We start from the raw sequence: 19,208 nt of genomic DNA, 5'->3' as shown, positions 1-19,208 counted from the left end.
TCCATTTGGGTATCCTGTAAACTTGGAAAAGGTTACTTTGCTCCTTCATTCCTCCGCAAGTTCAGTTCCTATGCTCTTTAATGCTAATTTGGTAACACTATATAGACCCTCCCTCAGTAAGTACAAAGGAAGGGATGCTTTCTTTTTCTCTACTTTTTTTTTTTTTTTTGGCCCCTAAGTGAAAAGTGATTCTGGTCAAAACAGTCTCATTCTTAGTTCTTCCAACCTTGACATCTCTTTTTCTGCATCTCCTGGAAAGTTTGTTAAGTTTTCGGAAAGATATTTTTTAAAAAAGATTTGTAGCCCATTTCTGATTCACCTTTTGATCAGCGAACATACCATGACAGAGATGCAAAACGGACTTGTTATACATTAAAAAGCATTTATTTAGTTTTGTCTTCAGTTTTTTTAAGAAAGGATTTTTTTTGGAAGCACCAATCATTCACTGTTGGCAGACATTTATTGACATGCATCCTTCGCTGACCTAAGTTTTCCCAGAGTTGATCAAAACGTGATTTCAGATTTCAGATATAATTTTGCTTCGCTCGACCACAGGTTAGTGATTTTGTTTTTCCCTATATTGATATGGCTCTCTTTAGAATTTCTATTTCTTGTTTTCAAAGAGCTTTCTTTCTTTTTTTTCTTTCTTTTTTTAATTCTGCATTGTAAACACTTGTCGTTTGGGGATACGAATATGTGTTTGTGATAGCGGTTTGATGATGTTGTTTTTTTTATAGACCAGTCATCTAGTTTGTTTTTATTTTGTTTGATATCTCAGAAGCCACATAAAAAGCAACACATTCTCTACAATGGGAACACTGAATGTAGTTGATTGCGAATTGGATGTGATAAGTCTACTAATATCATCTTCTGTTCCCAATTACACAGAAGAAAAGGCAAAGCTTCCCGCTCCCTTGTTCCCTTATCATCCCACTTCAACACTTCTGTGAGATGAGATATAAGTCCTTAACATATTATAATTTCTACATTTTGTAATTAATGCGTTGCTGTCATACATTTCAGGAAAATTAAGCTGCATAGCTAATGAGGCAGCGCGTCTCTTTGGGCATGTACACACACACACAACATAGACAGTTTTATGCAACATGATTGAATAGTCTTTAAAGACTCAACCAAGGTAAGAGATAGTGGTGCAGGTGACAAGGAGATGGGGTGCAAATGCGTAGAGTCAGACAGAAAAAGATAGTTTTGAGCACTGACATCAGGCTCCCCTCTTGCCAGCCTCCCAAGACAGATGTATGATAGAAATAGGCAGTAACAAGTAACAAAGATAGGGAGATCCTCAATCATCCAAATCATGGTTGTCCCAAAGGTGTTTTTTTTAAAGGCAACTGGACTTGCTTGTTTGCCTGTTTTTCCTTGAAAACGTACTGCTTCTTATCCAAGAAGCTGCTTCCGTTCTTCACAGCTAAAGAAGCGAAGTGTTGCCTTTTGGGATAAAAGTCTTTACTTTCCCATGGATAACTCCGCAGTTATTCAGAACAAAAACCCCATTTTCTCCAGAGGTCTTTGGGGGCAATATGAATATTGGGTACCGATTCTGCGCAAATGAAATTTTGCTAGCTTCCTCAAGGGTTAAGGAGGTTGCTAGCAAGATGGAGTGTTGAGTTGTGTGCATCGTTATTTGCGGGTGTTCTGATTTTTCAAATCAGTTGGGTAGAACTGGGACTTGGGAATTCTGTCGAAAGACCAACGTTTTTACGGCTGTGTAAAACCGCAATACCATGCTCCTAGTTCAGATTTGGAACCCAAACCGGTTTCTACGACAAATTTCCATGACAAAATATGGCATACATAAGTACACCAGCCTGCCTAATGTCCCTGTCCTACTGCCCCATTTGTTTGTACTCATTTCCTGTGTTTTTATTCATGTTTATTCTCATTCTTGTTATCTTGTACATGAGTGACAAACTTAACAAACTGAATAAATAAATAAAAATAAAAAGTGAGCTCTATTTATACTCCCCCCCCCAAAAAAAAAATTAAGCAGAAGCTTTGTTAAAGGGCTCTACACTTCTGCATTTTTCAGCAGAACATAAATTTGGCCTCTACGGTAATGTAACTTTCAAATGAGGACGGTTGGCAAATAGTGATGAAATGGTGTGTACTTTACCTTTAAATCTCTGTACATACTTAATAATGTATGTGAAACTTCCACTGCACACACACACATATCCAATAATTAAAATATCACCTAGGATGCATGTATTATTGATGTAATTTTGCTTCCAGCGCCTCTTCTCTTGCCCCTTCTCACCTAACCCACAAATTTGTCACAAGAGGGGGATGCTCGTGACACAAAAGATTAGCCTCTGCAACCTTGTTGGTATTTTCAAATTCCCAGTCAAGAAATGTTAAGTATTCTTCAGCTGGTTTTGCAAGGAGGAGAAGAGAGGATTTGTTTAATCGAGGTTTAAAGTCTCTGCAAACGAGAGCACTCCATGCTCAATAATTGGCTCTCATTTTCGTATACAATGAAAAGCTAATCGGCCGAAAGCTTTGTACTGGAGAGATCACGGAGAAATGGAGGTGGTTAAAGGATTGAATGGTTCCTCTGAGCGATATTCCCGTTAAATCCTATTTACCGCTGACCTTGAAAACTCTTCAATCCTAACCCATCATTAGGCTGAGCTTTTCAATTGCACCCGTCCTATCAAACAAGCAATTTACCTCTCCTTCCCCCTTCCCAGTTAACAAGGATGTTGACAGCTCCTGGCTAATTGGGAAGATCTTAAGATCTGCAGAGGTTTTTTTTTAAACTCTTCATTCCCCAAATTTCTAGGCTCATCCGTACATTTGGACGTCCCTTGATTGACATGCCTTTAATGGAGAATTGATGAACGGATCCCTGTGAATTGTTACTGGTTGCACTTCTCTGTGTTTTGGTTTCTTCCCTTTTTAGGATGAATTATCCATCATTCCTTAGAAGCTGGGTGGCCTTTACTTTTCTAATTCTACAGCAGGCAGGTTAGTATTTCAGGTTTTCAAGGTGAGGTAACCCAAATGCTCTCTGTTCATTCTGACAATCCGCTGACATGGAAGGCGTTAAGCAGGTTACATGAGAACTAAGGAAGGTGTCCCTCAGGAATCCTTTCCCTTACCACCATTTTCACACGCTTTATCTCTACGATGCTACCAAGAATTTCTCCTTCAGACGTGTCTTAAGATGGTTGCATCCTGGCGTGACCTTACCCTGCCACAAATACATGTGAGTGTGACCACTTGGTTGGCCTGGTGGATTCTCCAGCCCATCGCCCAACTGGGAAGGGAAGATGTTTGAGCAGGAAACACGGTCGATCCCGTCTTCATGGTTCTGGAATTGGTGTCCATCCTAGGAAGAGGCATGGTTGCATAGGATGAGACCAGATTCCAACACTGTCGTGGAAATTCTACTCTAGGCGAAAACATACAATTTGAAGCAATTGTTTGTAATCATGCTGGTGGATTCTTGTGATGCTTCTTACGTGTATAGCACCTGTAACAGCTGAGAGAAGTCAACATTTGTTGGTTTCAGCTTAAAAATATAAAGGTGTGATAAAGGTAACTATACCTGAAGGTTTAAATTTTACCCCTTCTCCATTTCTCGTATATCAAAAGCAAAACCTTGAGTCTCCATATTAAAGGATTATGTAATTCTGTCCCTAGGGAGCCTCTCTGAGCCAATTTTCTTTTTAAAAAGTCTTTAACCATCAAAAGTGTCTTCCCCACTCCCCCATATTGTCCTTTATTTTTAATTTTGTTTCATTTGGCAATTGAATGAGATTTTAAATTTAAACTCTATCCCACTCCGAAGGGACATGGTGTCTCAGTGGATTAGCCACTGAGCTTGTCAATCAAAGGGTGGTTCGCATCCTAAGCACTGTGTAACGGAGTGAGCTCCCGTTACTCGTCCCAGCTTCTGCCAACTTAGCAGTTCGAAAGCACGTAAAAAATGCAAGTAGAAAAATAGAGACCACCTTTGGTGGGAAGGTAACAGTGTTCCGTGCGCCTTCAGCATTTAATCATGCCCGCCACATGACCATGGAGACGTCTTCAAACAGCGCTGGCTCTTCGGCTTTGAAACAGATGAGCATCGCCCCCTAGAGTCGGGAACGACTAGCACATATATGCAAGGGGAACCTTTACCCTTATACCACTCCAGTTGCTTGTAATATATCTGGCTTGACGGATGCGTTTCCTTGCTTGACCCTTTTGTTCGCATGTTGGCTCCCTTGTAAACAACTGTAGGTCAAAAAGGCTAGATGTTGGCTGGTTTCCTTTTTAACAAAACAACAACAATCACCTCAATTTCAAATGTTTTTACAGCAGTTTAAGGGGTCTTTCCTGGGGAAATTACTTCTCCAAGTGGTTTTTAATCCCAATTCTGATTTTTTTTTAAAAAAATAAAGACTCCCATTTTACCACATCACCTGTTTTGCAGGTTTCTGTCTGTTTGGCTGGATGGGAGGGAAAGAGAGAAATGGGCTCAAATGTTTTACAACGTAGAAAGTCTGCGCAAACCCTTTGTAAGGGGTGGGGGTTCTAAGGCAACTTTTAAAACAGGATGTAACTCTAACTACAGTCTTTATTTCTCCTTTCATTCAATCGTGTCAAATTCTCAAGAGACTGTCTAGAAAGGTCACTGCCATTTCTTTGGCAAGGTTTTTCAGAAGTGCTTTTCATTGCTTCTTTCCTCATTTTGGCTGAATGAGGTTGACTGGCCTAAAGTCACCCAGCCAGTTTTCATGCCTAAGGCAGGACTAGAACTCACAATCCCCTGGTGAGTGGCCCTAAATCACTCAGCCAGCTTTCATGCCTAAGGCAGGACTAGAACTCATGGTCTCCTAGTGAGTGTCCCTAAATCACCCAGCCAGCTTTCATGCTTAAGGTGGGACTAGAACTCCCAGTTTCTAGCCCGGTGCCTTCATTAACCACCGCTCCAAACTAGTTCAACAGCCCGTTACCAATGCTTAAAAGAAATATTGAAAATCAGACCTAATTCCATATCTAGAAAGGGGGAGGGGAGTGAGAAACGAACCTTTAAAAAATTACCCCACATTTAACAGCTGTGAATTGGGATATATCCGTGCAGCTATTTTCGCCGCAGTCAAATGCTTTTCATTATCCGTTGTCTGGCTAAATAATCTCTGCTGCAAACTTGCAAACAAGGTCCACGTCCATATGCAAGAAAGATGCGCCATCTGCCAGGTTCTCTCGTTTTATGACGCCCTCATTGAAAGTTTGCGCGAGGGCATTTAGAACAACTCTTTGGAAGCACACAGACTCACTGAGGCCTTGCTTTAAACTCCTGCAGCTTGCTGAAGAAAGCAAATATCCATGATCTGCTGTAAGCTTGCAAAACAAATCAGCAATAGAGAAATGCTATTTAGGCAATTGAGGCCAGGCGTCTGCGCGTCCCCACCTTCCTTCAACACCCATTCCACCTGCCTCAAGCCTCCATGAGACGGAAAGTACAGATATTCCATTGGCCTATTAAACGACCAGCAACGTTAAGTCCTCTCTCCATCCTCAAATGCATCCAGCTGATTACTAGAGTCATCATCTTTTAACGATCCCATAAACCCTTGTGGGGTGGAGTCTGAGCAAATGAATGGAGTGTTTTTAATGGCCGGATGTCCTTCCTGTTGCCAACGCGGAGTTTTGTTCAGCAGATGTATTTTCATTTTGCCCAGAGAGAGAAATATCTGCCTCTACCCAGTATCAAACTCACAGCCTCCTTATTGAGAGGCGAGAGCTCTACCTCTAGGCCACCGCACCATTCCAGCTGATTATTGATTATAATTCCAATTTAGTCTTCATTAACTGATAATACTCTAGCTGATTACTAGAGTATTATCAGTTAACTAAGACTAAAATGAAATTATCTATATGAATGCCTCTCTCTGTCTGTGTGTGTGTGTGTGTGTGTGTGTGTGTATGTTTTCAATCATAACTCTTGAACACCTCAAGCAATTTCAACAAACTTGGTACGCCGATGACTGACTTTCTGGAAAGAAATAGTGTGGGGATAAGACATCCCTAACACCCCTCAAGGTGTGTGTTCAGTTAAGATATAGCCTGTTGTGCCTTAAAATGGCTTCTACTGTTCTGTCGTAAATTGGCTTCTACTGTACAGCGCAGTGGAGTTGCCATGGTAACGGCTTCACAGTACTCCACAAGGGGGCTCCCTCTGGTAAGGGGGGGAAATCCAAAATTAGAAATTACTTTTGGTCCAGACATTTTCCCCCTATAAATAAATACCTGGACAACACTGGATTATCGGCTAGTAAGTAAGTGAATAAAAGTAACCCTGGATTGCATTCTTTGCAACCATCCACCAGGGTGAAAAAATGGAGTGGGTTTGGAGGAAATAACAAGGTACGGCATGAAATGTGGTTGGCACCAGAATAATTACTTCTTTCTCCGTGTCTCTCTGTTGCAGCCCAGACTATGGGCATCTTGTACCCTTTTTGGCCCAATGACACCAAAACCCCCAAAGTGGATGATGGCAGCTCTCCAGAAATCAAGCTCTCCTTCCCCTTCATTTTCTTTGGCGCGCCGTACAGGACCATTTTTGTAAGTAAAGTACCCCTTGATAAAGCCATGCGCGCCTTTCCCCGCCATTAACATCTGCATTTTAAACACTGCTCTCCGCTTGGAGCCTTCCTCGGAGAAGAGGAAGATTAATGGCGTCCTCCCTTGCCAAGTTCTTCCACGTTATGAACGAGAGGGTCTATTATTAAGAAAATCAAGGGTGCGCTTAGGAGGGGATCACGCGAGGGGCAAGATTATAAAAGCCCAGCAACAGCCCTCTGTAGTTGATTAAACACTCAAACGACGTGCAGGTTTTGGCATATTAAACATTGAGCCAGTGGCAGGAAAATCAGAATATCTCAAGGAGCTGCAGAAATATACATATATATTCCAGGAAATGTTTCTGCTTTGGAGATTGTTGTTTTTTTCCTTAGGAGCTGCATCATTTACTCCGCCTCCTAAGTTTCTGCTCCAAAAGAGAGCATTATTTTTCCAAGGCTGGATTGAGAGGAAAGGTCCAAACCATTTTGTGCACATAGACACACAGATACAGATACAGATATATTCACACACACACACACACAGAATAAATTCCAACTTTGGAATACGGTTTCTAACCAGACATTTGGCCATGCCACGAAGGCCACCATTTGTACAGTTTTAAGACTTGGAGTGAAACTTAAGTGCTAAGAGTGGGTGGAATCCTATCATGGAATCCTATCATGGGCATGGGAAATTTGGGATCTGGCATTCTTTTGGCTTAACAATGGCAATGGGCCCCGTGTTTTTGTTTTGGTAGAAGACAAGTGGGACAACTTTCACTTATGGTATTTTTCAGACTATAAGATGCTCCAGACTATAAGACGCACCTAGCTTTTGGGGAGGAAAACAAGAAAAAACATCTGATTCTGCCTCCCAGTGAGTGAGTGAGCTCCCGTGACTTATCTCAGCTTCTGCCAACCTAGCAGTTCAAAAGCATGTAAAAAATGCAAGTAGAAAAATAGGAACCACCTTTGGTGGGAAGGGAACAGCGTTCCGTGCCCCTTCGGTGTTTAGTCATGCCGGCCACATGACCACGGAGACATCTTTGGATAGCACTGGCTCTTCGGCTTTGAAAGGGAGATGAGCACCGCCCCCTAGAGTCGGCAACGACTAGCACATATGTGCGAGGGAAACCTTTACCTTATTTCCATCCAATAATTAAAGAGCCTCTACGTTCGACTCACCTTGCCTCTGCATGATTTTGAGCTGACCTCGTTGCTTCCTGCTAACATCTGTCAAACCTTCCTCTTTCCTTGCAGGTCAACAACAATGGAGTGGTTTCCTTTAATGTGCTGGTCAGCCAGTTCACCCCAGAATCCTTTCCTTTAACTGATGGGCGGGCTTTCATCGCCCCTTTTTGGGCAGATGTCCACAATGGTATCCGGGGAGAAATCTACTACCGGGAGACCACGGACCCAGTGCTGCTCAAGAAAGTCTCTAAAGATATCAGGAAATATTTCAAGAACCTGCCTTCCTTCTCTGCCCTGTCGGTTTTTATCGCTACGTGGGATGAAGTTACCTTCTACGGAGGGAGTAGCACAACTCCGGTAAGATCACCATCTTACCATATTTTTCCGAGTATAAGACGCACCTTTCCCCCCCTAAAAGGGTGAAAATTTGGGTGCGTCTTATACACTGAATGTAGCCCCACCCACCCACCAACCCCTACCTTTTGGCCTCTGCCTCTTAGCACTTTACCTCCTTGCAGGAAAGTGGGGGGGGGGAATGGGGCTTGCGGAGGCTGCAATAAGGTATAGCAATCCCTGCAGCCTGAAACAGCTGATGATCCAGAGGCGCTTAAACTGAAAGTGAAACTTGCTGTTTGCTCCACGAGGCAAATTGCTGGGAGGCAGAGGCAGATGTTTTTTTCTTGTGCTAATAAGGCTGTTCGCTGCAAGAAGATAAGTCAATAACTATAAATGCCTATAGAATGTTCAAATCATTAGACTTATTTGCGTGTTAAACCAGACAGTGAGGCAATGTATTTAGCAGAAGTTGTGGCTATTCCAACAATGGTGGTTTTTAAGAAGAGATTGGACAACCATTTGGCTGAAATGGTGTAGGGTTTCCTGCCTGAGCAGGGGGTTGGACTAGAAGACCTCCAAGGTGCCTTCTGGTTGTTTTATTTTTGCTAACCCGTTTTACTTCCTTTGCAAATTTATTTGCTGCCTGTCTTGTGGTTCAAGGTGACTCTGAGCAGCTAATGGCTTTGATTTAGCATGCTGTATGATTCTCACCCCCACCTCCAAACCTGTTTGTGTCTTCATTTGGTTGTGGCAATCTGTGCAAAAGCAGCTTCATGGATATTATTTTCTCCAGAGTAGGGCATAGGACGGGTGCGTTCCTCAGAGCGGCAATGAGTGAACGGTGAACAATCTCAGCCGATCCAGGGAGGATAGTAAATAAAACAGAGACATCATCCTGATAAATCAATAAAAGATTTCGGGTGCTGGGATGAATCAACCTCCCTGCACCACATTAAATAAATCTCGGGATGTCTTTTTTTTTTTCTAAATGAAAAATATGCGTTTTCCTGACCCTCGTTTAATCATTATCTAAGTTACATTACAAGTAACCTACGTAATGATGAAGAATTGCGTCGGCCGCGTTGTTAAGTATCCTTGGCGTGTTTCAACCATTAGTTCTGAAAATGTGCCGAGATTTAGCGCTATAATGTCCAGCCCTCGGCGATGTTTACTAGATATATGAGACCTCTGAAATGATAAATTCGGAGAGATGTATTGCGTGGGAGGGGTTCCACAGCAGAAACAGCGAAGTTTTTCTTCAGTACCCTGTTTTTAAGGAAACCAGCTAAGTCAGGGGTGTCAAACTCGATTTCATGGAGGGCCGCATCAGGATTGTGATTGACCTTGGGGGAAACGGTAGGCGTGGCCAGGATGGGCGTGGCCTGCTTGACATCACTCGTGTCAGGGGCGTCTGTGGTGACCCGAGCTCTCTGACAGAGTAAACAGGCTCCCGAGCTCCGTTTTCAGCCCTGACAGCCTCCCGCCGCTGTCTGCCAGTGAAAATGGAAGCAAGGATAGCATCGGGCACGTTCAGTTGGGGGGCTGGCATGAGCCAGTTCCATTTTTATCCGGCCCTGCTTGCCTCCCAAACGAAAGCAGAGCAACATGGAAACCTGCCAAGGGTGAGCTTCAAAGAAAGAATGCTACACTTTGTTGCGCTGCGTTTTTATATAGGATTATCATTGTGTTGCTCTCTCATCCATTTCCTGGGTGAGAATGAGTTTATTTTCCAGGGGTGATGGAAGACAGCTGTCTGTTTAATAAAGGCACAGCTCGGGAGGAGCAGTGGGGGGATTGTAATATCCCAAATTTGAAACCCAGCCAAAAAGAGCTGGGTAAGCGATAGCCTCCCTCTGCAGATAGGCCAATCTAGGGATGTTTTCCCTGCCAGGGCAGCTGCAAACTCTTTCTGGATGCAACCGGAGTTCTGGGTCCAACTGGATTCAGCCCAGACTGTAGATCTTAATTTCTGCAATACATTTTTACGGCAAAGTCTTCAACGGTGGGATTTATCCCGAGTCTCTCGGTAGATTTTAGTCTCCCTTGAACTCCCAAGGCCTCCAAGGTCCTTCACTCAGTTATTTTGTTAGTTTCTGAAGAAGCTACCAAATCTTGGAGGATTTGAATATTGCCTTCCTGTAGTCCTTTACATACTGGCTGATGGGGGATGCGGAGTCTCACGAAGCAAACCTTAACTAAAGCTAAACCTTAACAAATTGATGGGATTTTTTTTAAAAAGATCCAATGAGGTTTAAGAGACCTTGATTAAAACGTAAGCAGTGAATAAATTCTCATCGGCTGAAATCTCCTAGGGAAAATGCAGGATCTTCCTTCCTCTTCTTGTGAAATATCTCCGGACTCGCTCGATTGTATTAATGTCCGATATGCAGTGCGGGTTCCAGACAGGTGAGCTGGAAGGATTGGGGACCCCTGGACTCCCCTACAAATTAGGTTGGCTTCATTGCACCATCTTCAGAGGAGGAAATAACCAAATAAGCTAAACGCTTGGGTAGATAAATGTGGAAGTTGGAGCAAACTTCTATTCGTGTTTTTCCCGTTCTTACTCTAACACTGCCATCTATGGGACATGCGAGGGACAAAGTCGTTAAAGGGTGAAGCTTTCATTGAAGTGACCTTCCAGATGCTGAGACCAGTGGATGACATCAGGCTCAAAGGCTGCCACCACTGAATGATAGGAGCGCCTTTAATAAGCTCATACTAGATAATAACAACTCTTTGACCAGACCTCTCATCTATTATATGTGTGTTACATGGTCTGCTGATCTGCTGCTCGATGTTTTTATTATTCTGTTTTTCTTTCTTCTGGAATAAAACTGTATTTCAGTATAAGATATGTGAGTAAGTAGCAAACTGCGAGCCACAGTTACGATGCATTGGTGAGATTAACTGACTCTCTCTGTTGTTTCCAAAAATTCAACATTATTTCCCTAATCTATTTTGCCTTTCTCATTTTAGAATCTGCTTAGGTTTAGTTTTTAAAGGAATTAATGATTCCCCCCCCCCCAGAAAGTTAACATCTTTCAGATTCATAAAATTGGCTTCAAAGATGAACTAAATCCACTTCAAAAATATATAAATGTTTTGAAAAGTTGTGTGTGTGTATGCGTGTGTGTGTGTGTGTGTGTGTGTGTGTGTGTTACAGCATAACTCTGGAACACCTCGAGCAATTTCTACCAAAGTTGGTACACAGATGACTTACTCTCTGGAAACAAATACTGTGGGGGTAAGACAACCCTAATAATCCTCAGGTGTGTGTGTGTGTGTGTCCCCATGGTATGTGTTCCAGCATGACTCTGGAACGCCTGGGCCGCTGAAATGAGAAGAACTGAATTATATCTATAGTGTCAAGTCACAGTACTGCGGTCAGCGATAGTGTCCATTTTGGATTCAAGTGCTGTTAAGATATAGCCTGTTGTGCCTTAAAATGGCTTCTACAGTACAGCACAGTGGAGTTGCCATGGTAATGGCTTCACAGTACTCCACAAGGGGGCTCCCTGTAATACAGGATTGGGATAAATACATAAAACCTGGGCAATGCCGGGTTATCACCTAGTTTCCTTTGAAAAGAAGAATTGACCTCTGAGTAAACAGTTATATTTTAAACAGGTGAACACTTTCCAAGCCCTCCTCATCTCGGATGGAACATCCTCTTTCGCCATGTTCAACTATGAAGAAATTAACTGGACCACTGGAACGGCGAGTGGAGGGGACCCTCTAACTGGCCTTGGTGGAGTCATGGCCCAGGTAGGACAATTAAAGGGCCGTCGTGGGCTTCCTTTTCACACAAAAGCCCTGTATGCAGCATCCTTGGAAAAAAGATTACTTATATTTTACCAAGAAAATTAAAAAAAAAACTAAATAGCCAATCTGGAACCCAAGAGATTTTGCCGTTCTTTTGGATGATCAGAGAATGGTCAATTATCATTGCCATCATAATTCTTGCCAAAAAGGGATGCGGTGACTCAGTGGCTAAGATGCTGAGCTTGTCCATCAGAAAGGTCGGCAGTTCGGCGGTTCGAATCCCTAGCACTGCATAATGGAGGGAGCTCCCATTACTTGTCCCAGCTTCTGCCAACCGAGCAGTTCACAAACATGTAAGAAATGCAAATAGAAAAATAGGGACCACCTTTGGTGGGAAGGTAACAGTGTTCCATGCGCCTTCAGCGTTTACTCATGCCGGTCACATGACCGCAGAGATGTCTTCAGACAGCGCTGGCTCTTCGGCTTTGAAATGGAGATGAGCACCGCCCCCTAAGGTCTGGAACGACTAGCATGTATGTGCAAGGGGAACCTTTACCTTTTTATAGCGCCTGCCAACCTAGCAGTTCAAGAGCATGCAAATGCAAGCAGATAAATAGGTACCACTTTGGTGGGAAGATAACAGGGCTCCATGATGTCATACTGGCCCCATGACCGCTGAAATCCCTTTGGACAGCACTGGCTCAATGGCCTTGAAACGGAGAGGAATGCCACCACCTTCTACAATTGCCAACAACTAGCAGAGTAAAATCCACAGGGATGCCTTTACCTATTTTATGAGAGAGCCCACCGCACATCACAGTTTGAACCTGGCAGAAGAGGGTCTCCCATTCCATCCATTGATCACTCCCAACCAGAAGAACCTTGAAAGGTAGAAAGTCCTTCCTTGGGCTGCTAGCAAAGGACTGGTTGACTTTATCCCAGGCCGCCTTTGCAGAGCAATAGATGACCTTCTCCAGAGCTTTTAAGGATATCTAGCAAACTGCCACCACCTCTGGCCCAACTTTCTGACTGAGAGCATGAAACAAACTCCTTGTCCCGATAAAAAACCCTTTTATTAATTTGCTGTGAATTCCACTCATTCACATCCTTCCAAGGGAGGATTTACAGTCATATACCTTATCTGGCTTGGGGAGCCTGTGCACACTGGGAACAGGCTCCAGCTGTTCCTCTGCCTCACTGCTGTCAGACTCTGAAGGCAGCTGATAACTGGTATACGGCTCCGGCCCCCTCTCTGCCTCCGACACAGAGCCCTCATCAGAGCCTTCCCCAGACTCCAGGACTGGCCCAGGTTCCTCCCCAACCCCCTCACTGTCTGAATCTGCTGCCAGCTCCACTAGCCACTGGTGGGCCACAACAGTCACATCTTTTTCGTGCAATTTCTGGATCTGGGAGAGAAGAGAGCTCTTCCTCTCATAATCCTCAGAGCCTGAAGTGTCCATGACATTGACAATATGGACCCCAGGCCACTTGAGGTTCTCCCGTACTGCAATGGTGAGAGGTTAAAGTGTGACAGGACTTTTGTTTTCAAGGTACCGAGGACAGTTGGGAGAAAAGCATCAAAGGTGAAGGTCATCAGGTGAAGTTCCAGACAATTTAAAGGAGATTCTTTTCTTTGTCGGTCTTCTAGGCTGGTTTCAATGGTGGAAACACCACCAACTATTTTAGCATTCCTGCTTCCAGAACCCCAGACATTGTCAACATCGAAGAGACCACCAATGTCAACGTGCCAGGCCGTTGGGTATTCAAAATTGATGGGAGGGAGATTGACCCAGCCAATGGATGCAGTTTTAGAGGTAAGCAAGTATAAGAAGCTGTGTCGTGTTGAAGCAGGTTGCGCAAACCACAATACGACACAGGTGGGTTTTTGGAGGGTTTTGTTCTTGGTTTTTTTTTGGGGGGGGATTTCAGAACATTCTGCCAAGAGATGTTGCTAAAGATGGAACCGGGCACTGTTTGTATGTCCAGTGACTCCTACCGCTTCCATCTTAACCTGAATGCTTAATCTGCAACATTCTTTTCTCATCCTGTAACAGCACTGCCAAAAAGACATTAAGAGTTGTTAACATAATTTTGCGAAGCTTCTTCTCTGGTAACATTGTCTTGCTAACCAGGGTGTACAAAACCTTTGCCAAACCAGTTCTCGAATACAGCTCATCTGCCTGGAATCCACACTGTATATCAAACATTAATACGATTGAGCATGTCCGGAGATATTTCATGAGAAGAGTCCTCCACTCCTCTGCTCACAATAGAATCCCTTATGCCACCAGGCTCGAAAGCTTGAGTTTGGGAAACCTAGAGCCCAAGTGTAGTACACAAAATTGTCCTACCTGTCAACGGCTACTTCAGCTTTAACCGCAATAATACACGGGCAAACAATAGATACAAACTTAAGGCAAACTGCTCTAAACTCGATTGCAGAAAATACGACTTCAGCAACAGAGTGGTCAACGCTTGGAATGCTCTACCTGGCTCAGTTGTTACATTCTCAAACCCCATAGCTTCAACCTTAAACTGTCTACCGTGGACCTTACCCCATTCCTAAGAAGTCCGTGAAGGGGGCGTGCATAAGCGCACCAGTGTGCCTACCATCTTTGCCCTACTGTCCCCGTTTAGTCATACCCATTTCCTGTGTTCATGTCCATGCTTATACTTTTACCTCTTATCTCGTACATTTTGACAAACTAAATAAATAAATAAATCCTCATTTATTCGATCACGCCAGCAACCTAAATATCTCTAGTGGGCTTAATACAGCTGCTACTGGCAAATAAAATTAATTTTAGGGTACACTGGAGAGGGGCTTTCCGTGGATTATTCTCAAGTTGGGAAAGTAACACAGAAACGGCCTCTTCTCAAATTGAAATGGGTTAATAATGATTTTTAAGTGTTTTCTCCCATTTGGATTGTTTTACGTTTTCTGCTTTGTGGTTGTGTGTTTTGATTGTCTTCGGTGTGGAAAGGCAGAATATAAATTGAGCATACAACCCCTTCCTTCTGTTTAGCGATTCCTACTTAGGACAAACGCAGACAGAATTTCAAGAGCGATATGACTTTTTTCTTCTGCAAAGAATTCCTGGGGGAAATCTGAAAATGGAAGCTCTTCGTGGGAATTCTCCCCAAAATGCAATTTGTGCGATATTGTCGTCATTTATAGCTCATTGTCGCCATTTCTTAATATTATCCATCAGCGTTGATTGTCATTAGTATAAAGTGCCATTCAGCCGTTTATCTTGCTATGCCAGATAATGAAGAACAAATCTAGCTGAGGCCATTAAGAGCTTTTCACATTTATTTTAAAAATGGTCTTATTTAATGCATTGTTCTTTCCCTTCTTATCTGTGCTAATAATAACTAACAAGCATGGGTAAACCGTATTAGTCTGGCAATGTTTTAATACATGTGATAGCAATAGCACTTCGATTTATATACTGCTTTATAGCCTTCTCTAAGCAGTTTTCAGAGTCAGCATCTTGCCCCCAACAATCTGGGTTCTCATTTTATCAATCTTGGAAGGACGGAAGGCTGAGTCAATCCTCAACTGGTCAAAATCGAACTGTGGCTGTTGGCAGAGTTTTCCCACAATAGCAATAGTACTTAGACTTATATACTGCTTTACAGTGCTTTACAGTCCTCTTGAAGCAGTTTACAGAGTCAGCATATCTGCCCCCAATAATCTGGGTCTTCATTTTACCATCTCGGAAGGATGGAAGGATGAGTCAAGCCTTGAGCCTGGTGAGATTCGAACTGCCAAATTGCAGGCAGAAGTAGCCTGCAGTACTGCACTCTAACCACTTGTGCCACCAAGGCTCATGATATCAGCATCTCAGTTCCATTGGCTGCAAGAGAAAAGATGTGTAAGCATCGCACGCCACCAGCTACCCAAGAAATTGTAACCCCAATGTGATGTATTTCTTGTAGATCCAAATAAATCCAAAATCCAAATGGAATGGTGAAGTACAGATTTAACCAATTCCTTGTTGTTATTATTAAATCCAAAATTATTATTAATAGTATCATCATCATCATTGCCATCACTTCCATAAATGAATTCATGGAAGTAGATCTCATAACCACTATCCATTTTGCTCTCCCACAAATCTGACTTAATTTTTCCCAACCTGGCCCATTTCCAGGTGTGTGAATTTTAGTTCCCAACATTCTTTACAATGGCCAACCTGGCTGCAGAATTTTGAGAGGTGTGAGATTCCACCAATCTGGCGTGGGGCATCCAGAAACCACATCAAGTCCCAACATGGACATGGGTTGTCATAATTACAAATAACAACACCACCACCACAACATATCTGTCTCCAAAATGTCATGGGAACATAAAGTGCAAAATGTTATCGAAAATGAGAAGGTGAAGATCTTGTGGGACTTTCGAATACAGACAGATCGTCATTTAGAGCACAACACGCCAGATATCACAGTTGTCGAAAACCGAAACGTACAATTTATTAACTTCGCGGTACCAGGAGATGCCAGAGTCAAAGAAAAAGAACTGGAAAAAAAATCATGAAATATTGCGACCTGGTCATTGAAACTACGCGATTATGGACGAAACATGTAACAGGGATACCCATTGTCATCGGGGCACTTGGTACCATGTTCATGTATATCAACAAGTTGCAGTTTCCTGCAATAACACCAGCGGAACTGCAAAAAACCTGCTCTACTGGGAACATCATATATATTTTTAAAGAAGGTACTTGGTTGATCCCTAGGATGCTGGCAGCAACCTGTATCAAGGACTAGCACTAGTCAATCGTATTTGTGATGCATTTTTGAATGTTCAGTTGACTGAGTTTCATGCTTAATAAATAAAGTATATAATCATTATCATCATCCATGTCTAAAAACAAATACAATGGAGGAAACTTTACTTTGTGAAGGAGCAAAACCATTCCTTATTTTTACTGAGTCCGGTTGCAAAGTCTCCATTTCCTGTAGGAATCTGAGCTCTGTTGCTTTGTAATAGAGATTTCTCTTGGACACCGGCGATGTTGAAATGCAGAGATGTCATAAAGTCAGTCTGAAAACGTCCTCCTGAGCTGCCCTTAGAATCCGCAGCATGCAGAGTCCTTTCAAAAGAAAACAAAGTGATTCTTTTTCATTGCTGCTTGCTAGTTAAAATGTCTTGTGTTAGGCCTTTAAAATAGCCACCCGGAGAGTCTGCTCATCTTCTTTTTACAAATATAACTGCTCGGAAAATAAAAGTAGACTTGTCTGCCTCCGGAGTGTCGGTGGAAGGATTCCAATTCTTCCCAAGTTCTAATTTATGAATTTTTAATAGCATTCTAGTCCCTGAATGGTGCAATGGCCTGGAGGTTGTGAGTTTGATCCTTCGTAGTGGCAGTTATTTTTCTCTCTGGGCACAACAAGAATATATCTGCTGCAAACTCCTCATTGGCGACAGGAAAGGCATCTGGTCAGTAAACGCTCCGCTTCATTTAGTTGCCCCGACTCCACCCCGATTCAAGGGACTACAAGGTCATTAAAGACAAGGGGAAAAAATAGCATTCTAGTCCCTCTGTTCAAGTTCTGATTCAAAGTCTGTTTGAACTCCATGCATGAGTATGGAAATTGTTTTGGCGTTTTTAGTTTCATCAAAAGAGTCCCATTAATAAGAAGATTCCAAAGCCAAAGGATTTTGGCTACTACCAAGGGAGTATCCTTTGCACCACCGGATGCTTGCAAATATTAAACAAATCGAAATTATGGAGACATTTGGGATGGAGCCACCATACAGTCTATTGCAGGGGTGAAATTCAGCCAGTTCTGACAGGCTCTGGAGAACTGGTAGTGGACATTTTGAGTAATTCGGAGAACCGGCAAATACCACCTCTGGCTGGCTTCAGAGTGGGGAGGGAATGGGGATTTTGCAGTATCCTTCCCCACGCCCACAGAACCGGTAGTAAAAAAGATTGAATTTCACCACTGGTCCATTGGAGCCGAAGTTGACCGCAAGCCCAAAGCGGTGGGAAGAACTTTTACCTGCAGGTTGGTGGGGCTTTACGTGAGGTGGATGGAAGAGGGGATGAAGGCAAGCGAGTAGATGGAGAAGATGACCAGTCTCGGGATCGGTCAGATTGAAGTCAAGGACAAAATGAAGCAGATTTATTTTTATTTATTTATTTTATTTGGTTTGTCAAGCATGTATGAGAAAACAAATATAAATATGAATATAACATATAAACATATGAGTGGAGGACTCTTCTCGCGAAATACCTCTGGACCGGCTCAATCGTATTAATGTCCGATATACAGGGTGGATTCCAGGCAGACGAGCTGTATTCGAGGATTGGTCTGGCAAAGGTTTTGTACGCCCTAGTTTGGAATACAATGTTACTGGAGAAGAAGCTTCGCAAAATTAGGTTAACAACTCTTAATGCCTTTTTGGCAATGCTGTTACAGTGGGCTCTGGGGCTTAGATCCCTGAATGGAATGAGCTGCATATCAAATTTGCATTTTGAATGAGCAGAGCTCCGAGTTTTTAGGCATCTAATTCAGACTTTTGAAAGGCCATTGTTAAAAATAAACGGGAACCAAAGCGCCTTACTCAGCAAGTTACGGCAACCTCTATCAAGCACCTCCTGACAGACCTTCTATTCTTGCTTTGTCTTGTAATGATGATTACCAGCACAAGCAATACGTTATTTGTGTGTGCGTGTGTGTGTGTCTGCAGAATAATTAGCTATGTGCAAGACAGAGTGGCAGGCACCCACCTCATTAAGAGATAGTCAAAACCCGCTGTGGCTATTGTGAAATATGAAGTCTCCAAAGTTGCATTATTTGATGCTTAATTAGTGCTAATTCATATGGAAGGAAAAACGAGTCTAAGCAGGCAATTAAGACCCCTTGAGCCGCAGACGTAACTCACCCGTTATTAATAGAATTAAGTTATAGCAACCGTGGCACGCTTGGGGTATAATTCACCTTGCCTCCACCTAGCTGTTTTTAGAAGCCAGCCGAACCCATAGTTGTAGTTTAACTGTGGCCAGTGCCCTGCGATTTAAATAGGAGATTTATATTTCCAATTTTACATTTAGAGAGGATGCTGGCTCGATTCCTGGGGCTGGATTGGTGTTTGGCTGCCTGTGGAGGAAAGGAGCTTTCACACCCTGAAGCTCTACTGAGGGGAGAAACTGGAAAACCTTTGTCTGAAATGATGTAGGGTCATGATGGTGAATGATGTTGGTCCCTGCTTAAGTGGACAAGAATATCCAAGGTCAGCTTGGATCCTGTCACCATCTTGAATACAAAGTTTAGCTGGGGTGTCCAACCTTGGCAACTTTAAAACATGTGGATGTCCAACTCCAA

General features: G+C 43.0%; 1 protein-coding gene across 1 annotated transcript in view; it reads left to right on the top strand.

Moving 5' to 3' along the window:
* LOC309396009 (alpha-tectorin-like) overlaps positions 1–19,208 on the top strand; it is a gene marked incomplete at its 5' end in the record, with an annotated part of 57,448 nt that overhangs the window by 5,622 nt on the left and 32,618 nt on the right. Inside the window, 4 exons of the mRNA XM_081960718.1 lie at positions 6,443–6,576; positions 7,836–8,123; positions 11,730–11,867; positions 13,513–13,678. Coding sequence (XP_081816844.1) covers positions 6,443–6,576; positions 7,836–8,123; positions 11,730–11,867; positions 13,513–13,678 — 726 coding nt within the window. The remainder of the gene's footprint in view (positions 1–6,442; positions 6,577–7,835; positions 8,124–11,729; positions 11,868–13,512; positions 13,679–19,208) is intronic.

This window comes from Natrix helvetica, assembly GCF_964273705.1.
Source record: "Natrix helvetica genome assembly, chromosome: 8".
Classification (NCBI taxonomy): Eukaryota; Metazoa; Chordata; class Lepidosauria; order Squamata; family Natricidae; genus Natrix; species Natrix helvetica.
Note: the sequence above shows the minus strand (reverse complement) of the source record. Positions and strands in the feature narration are given on the sequence as shown.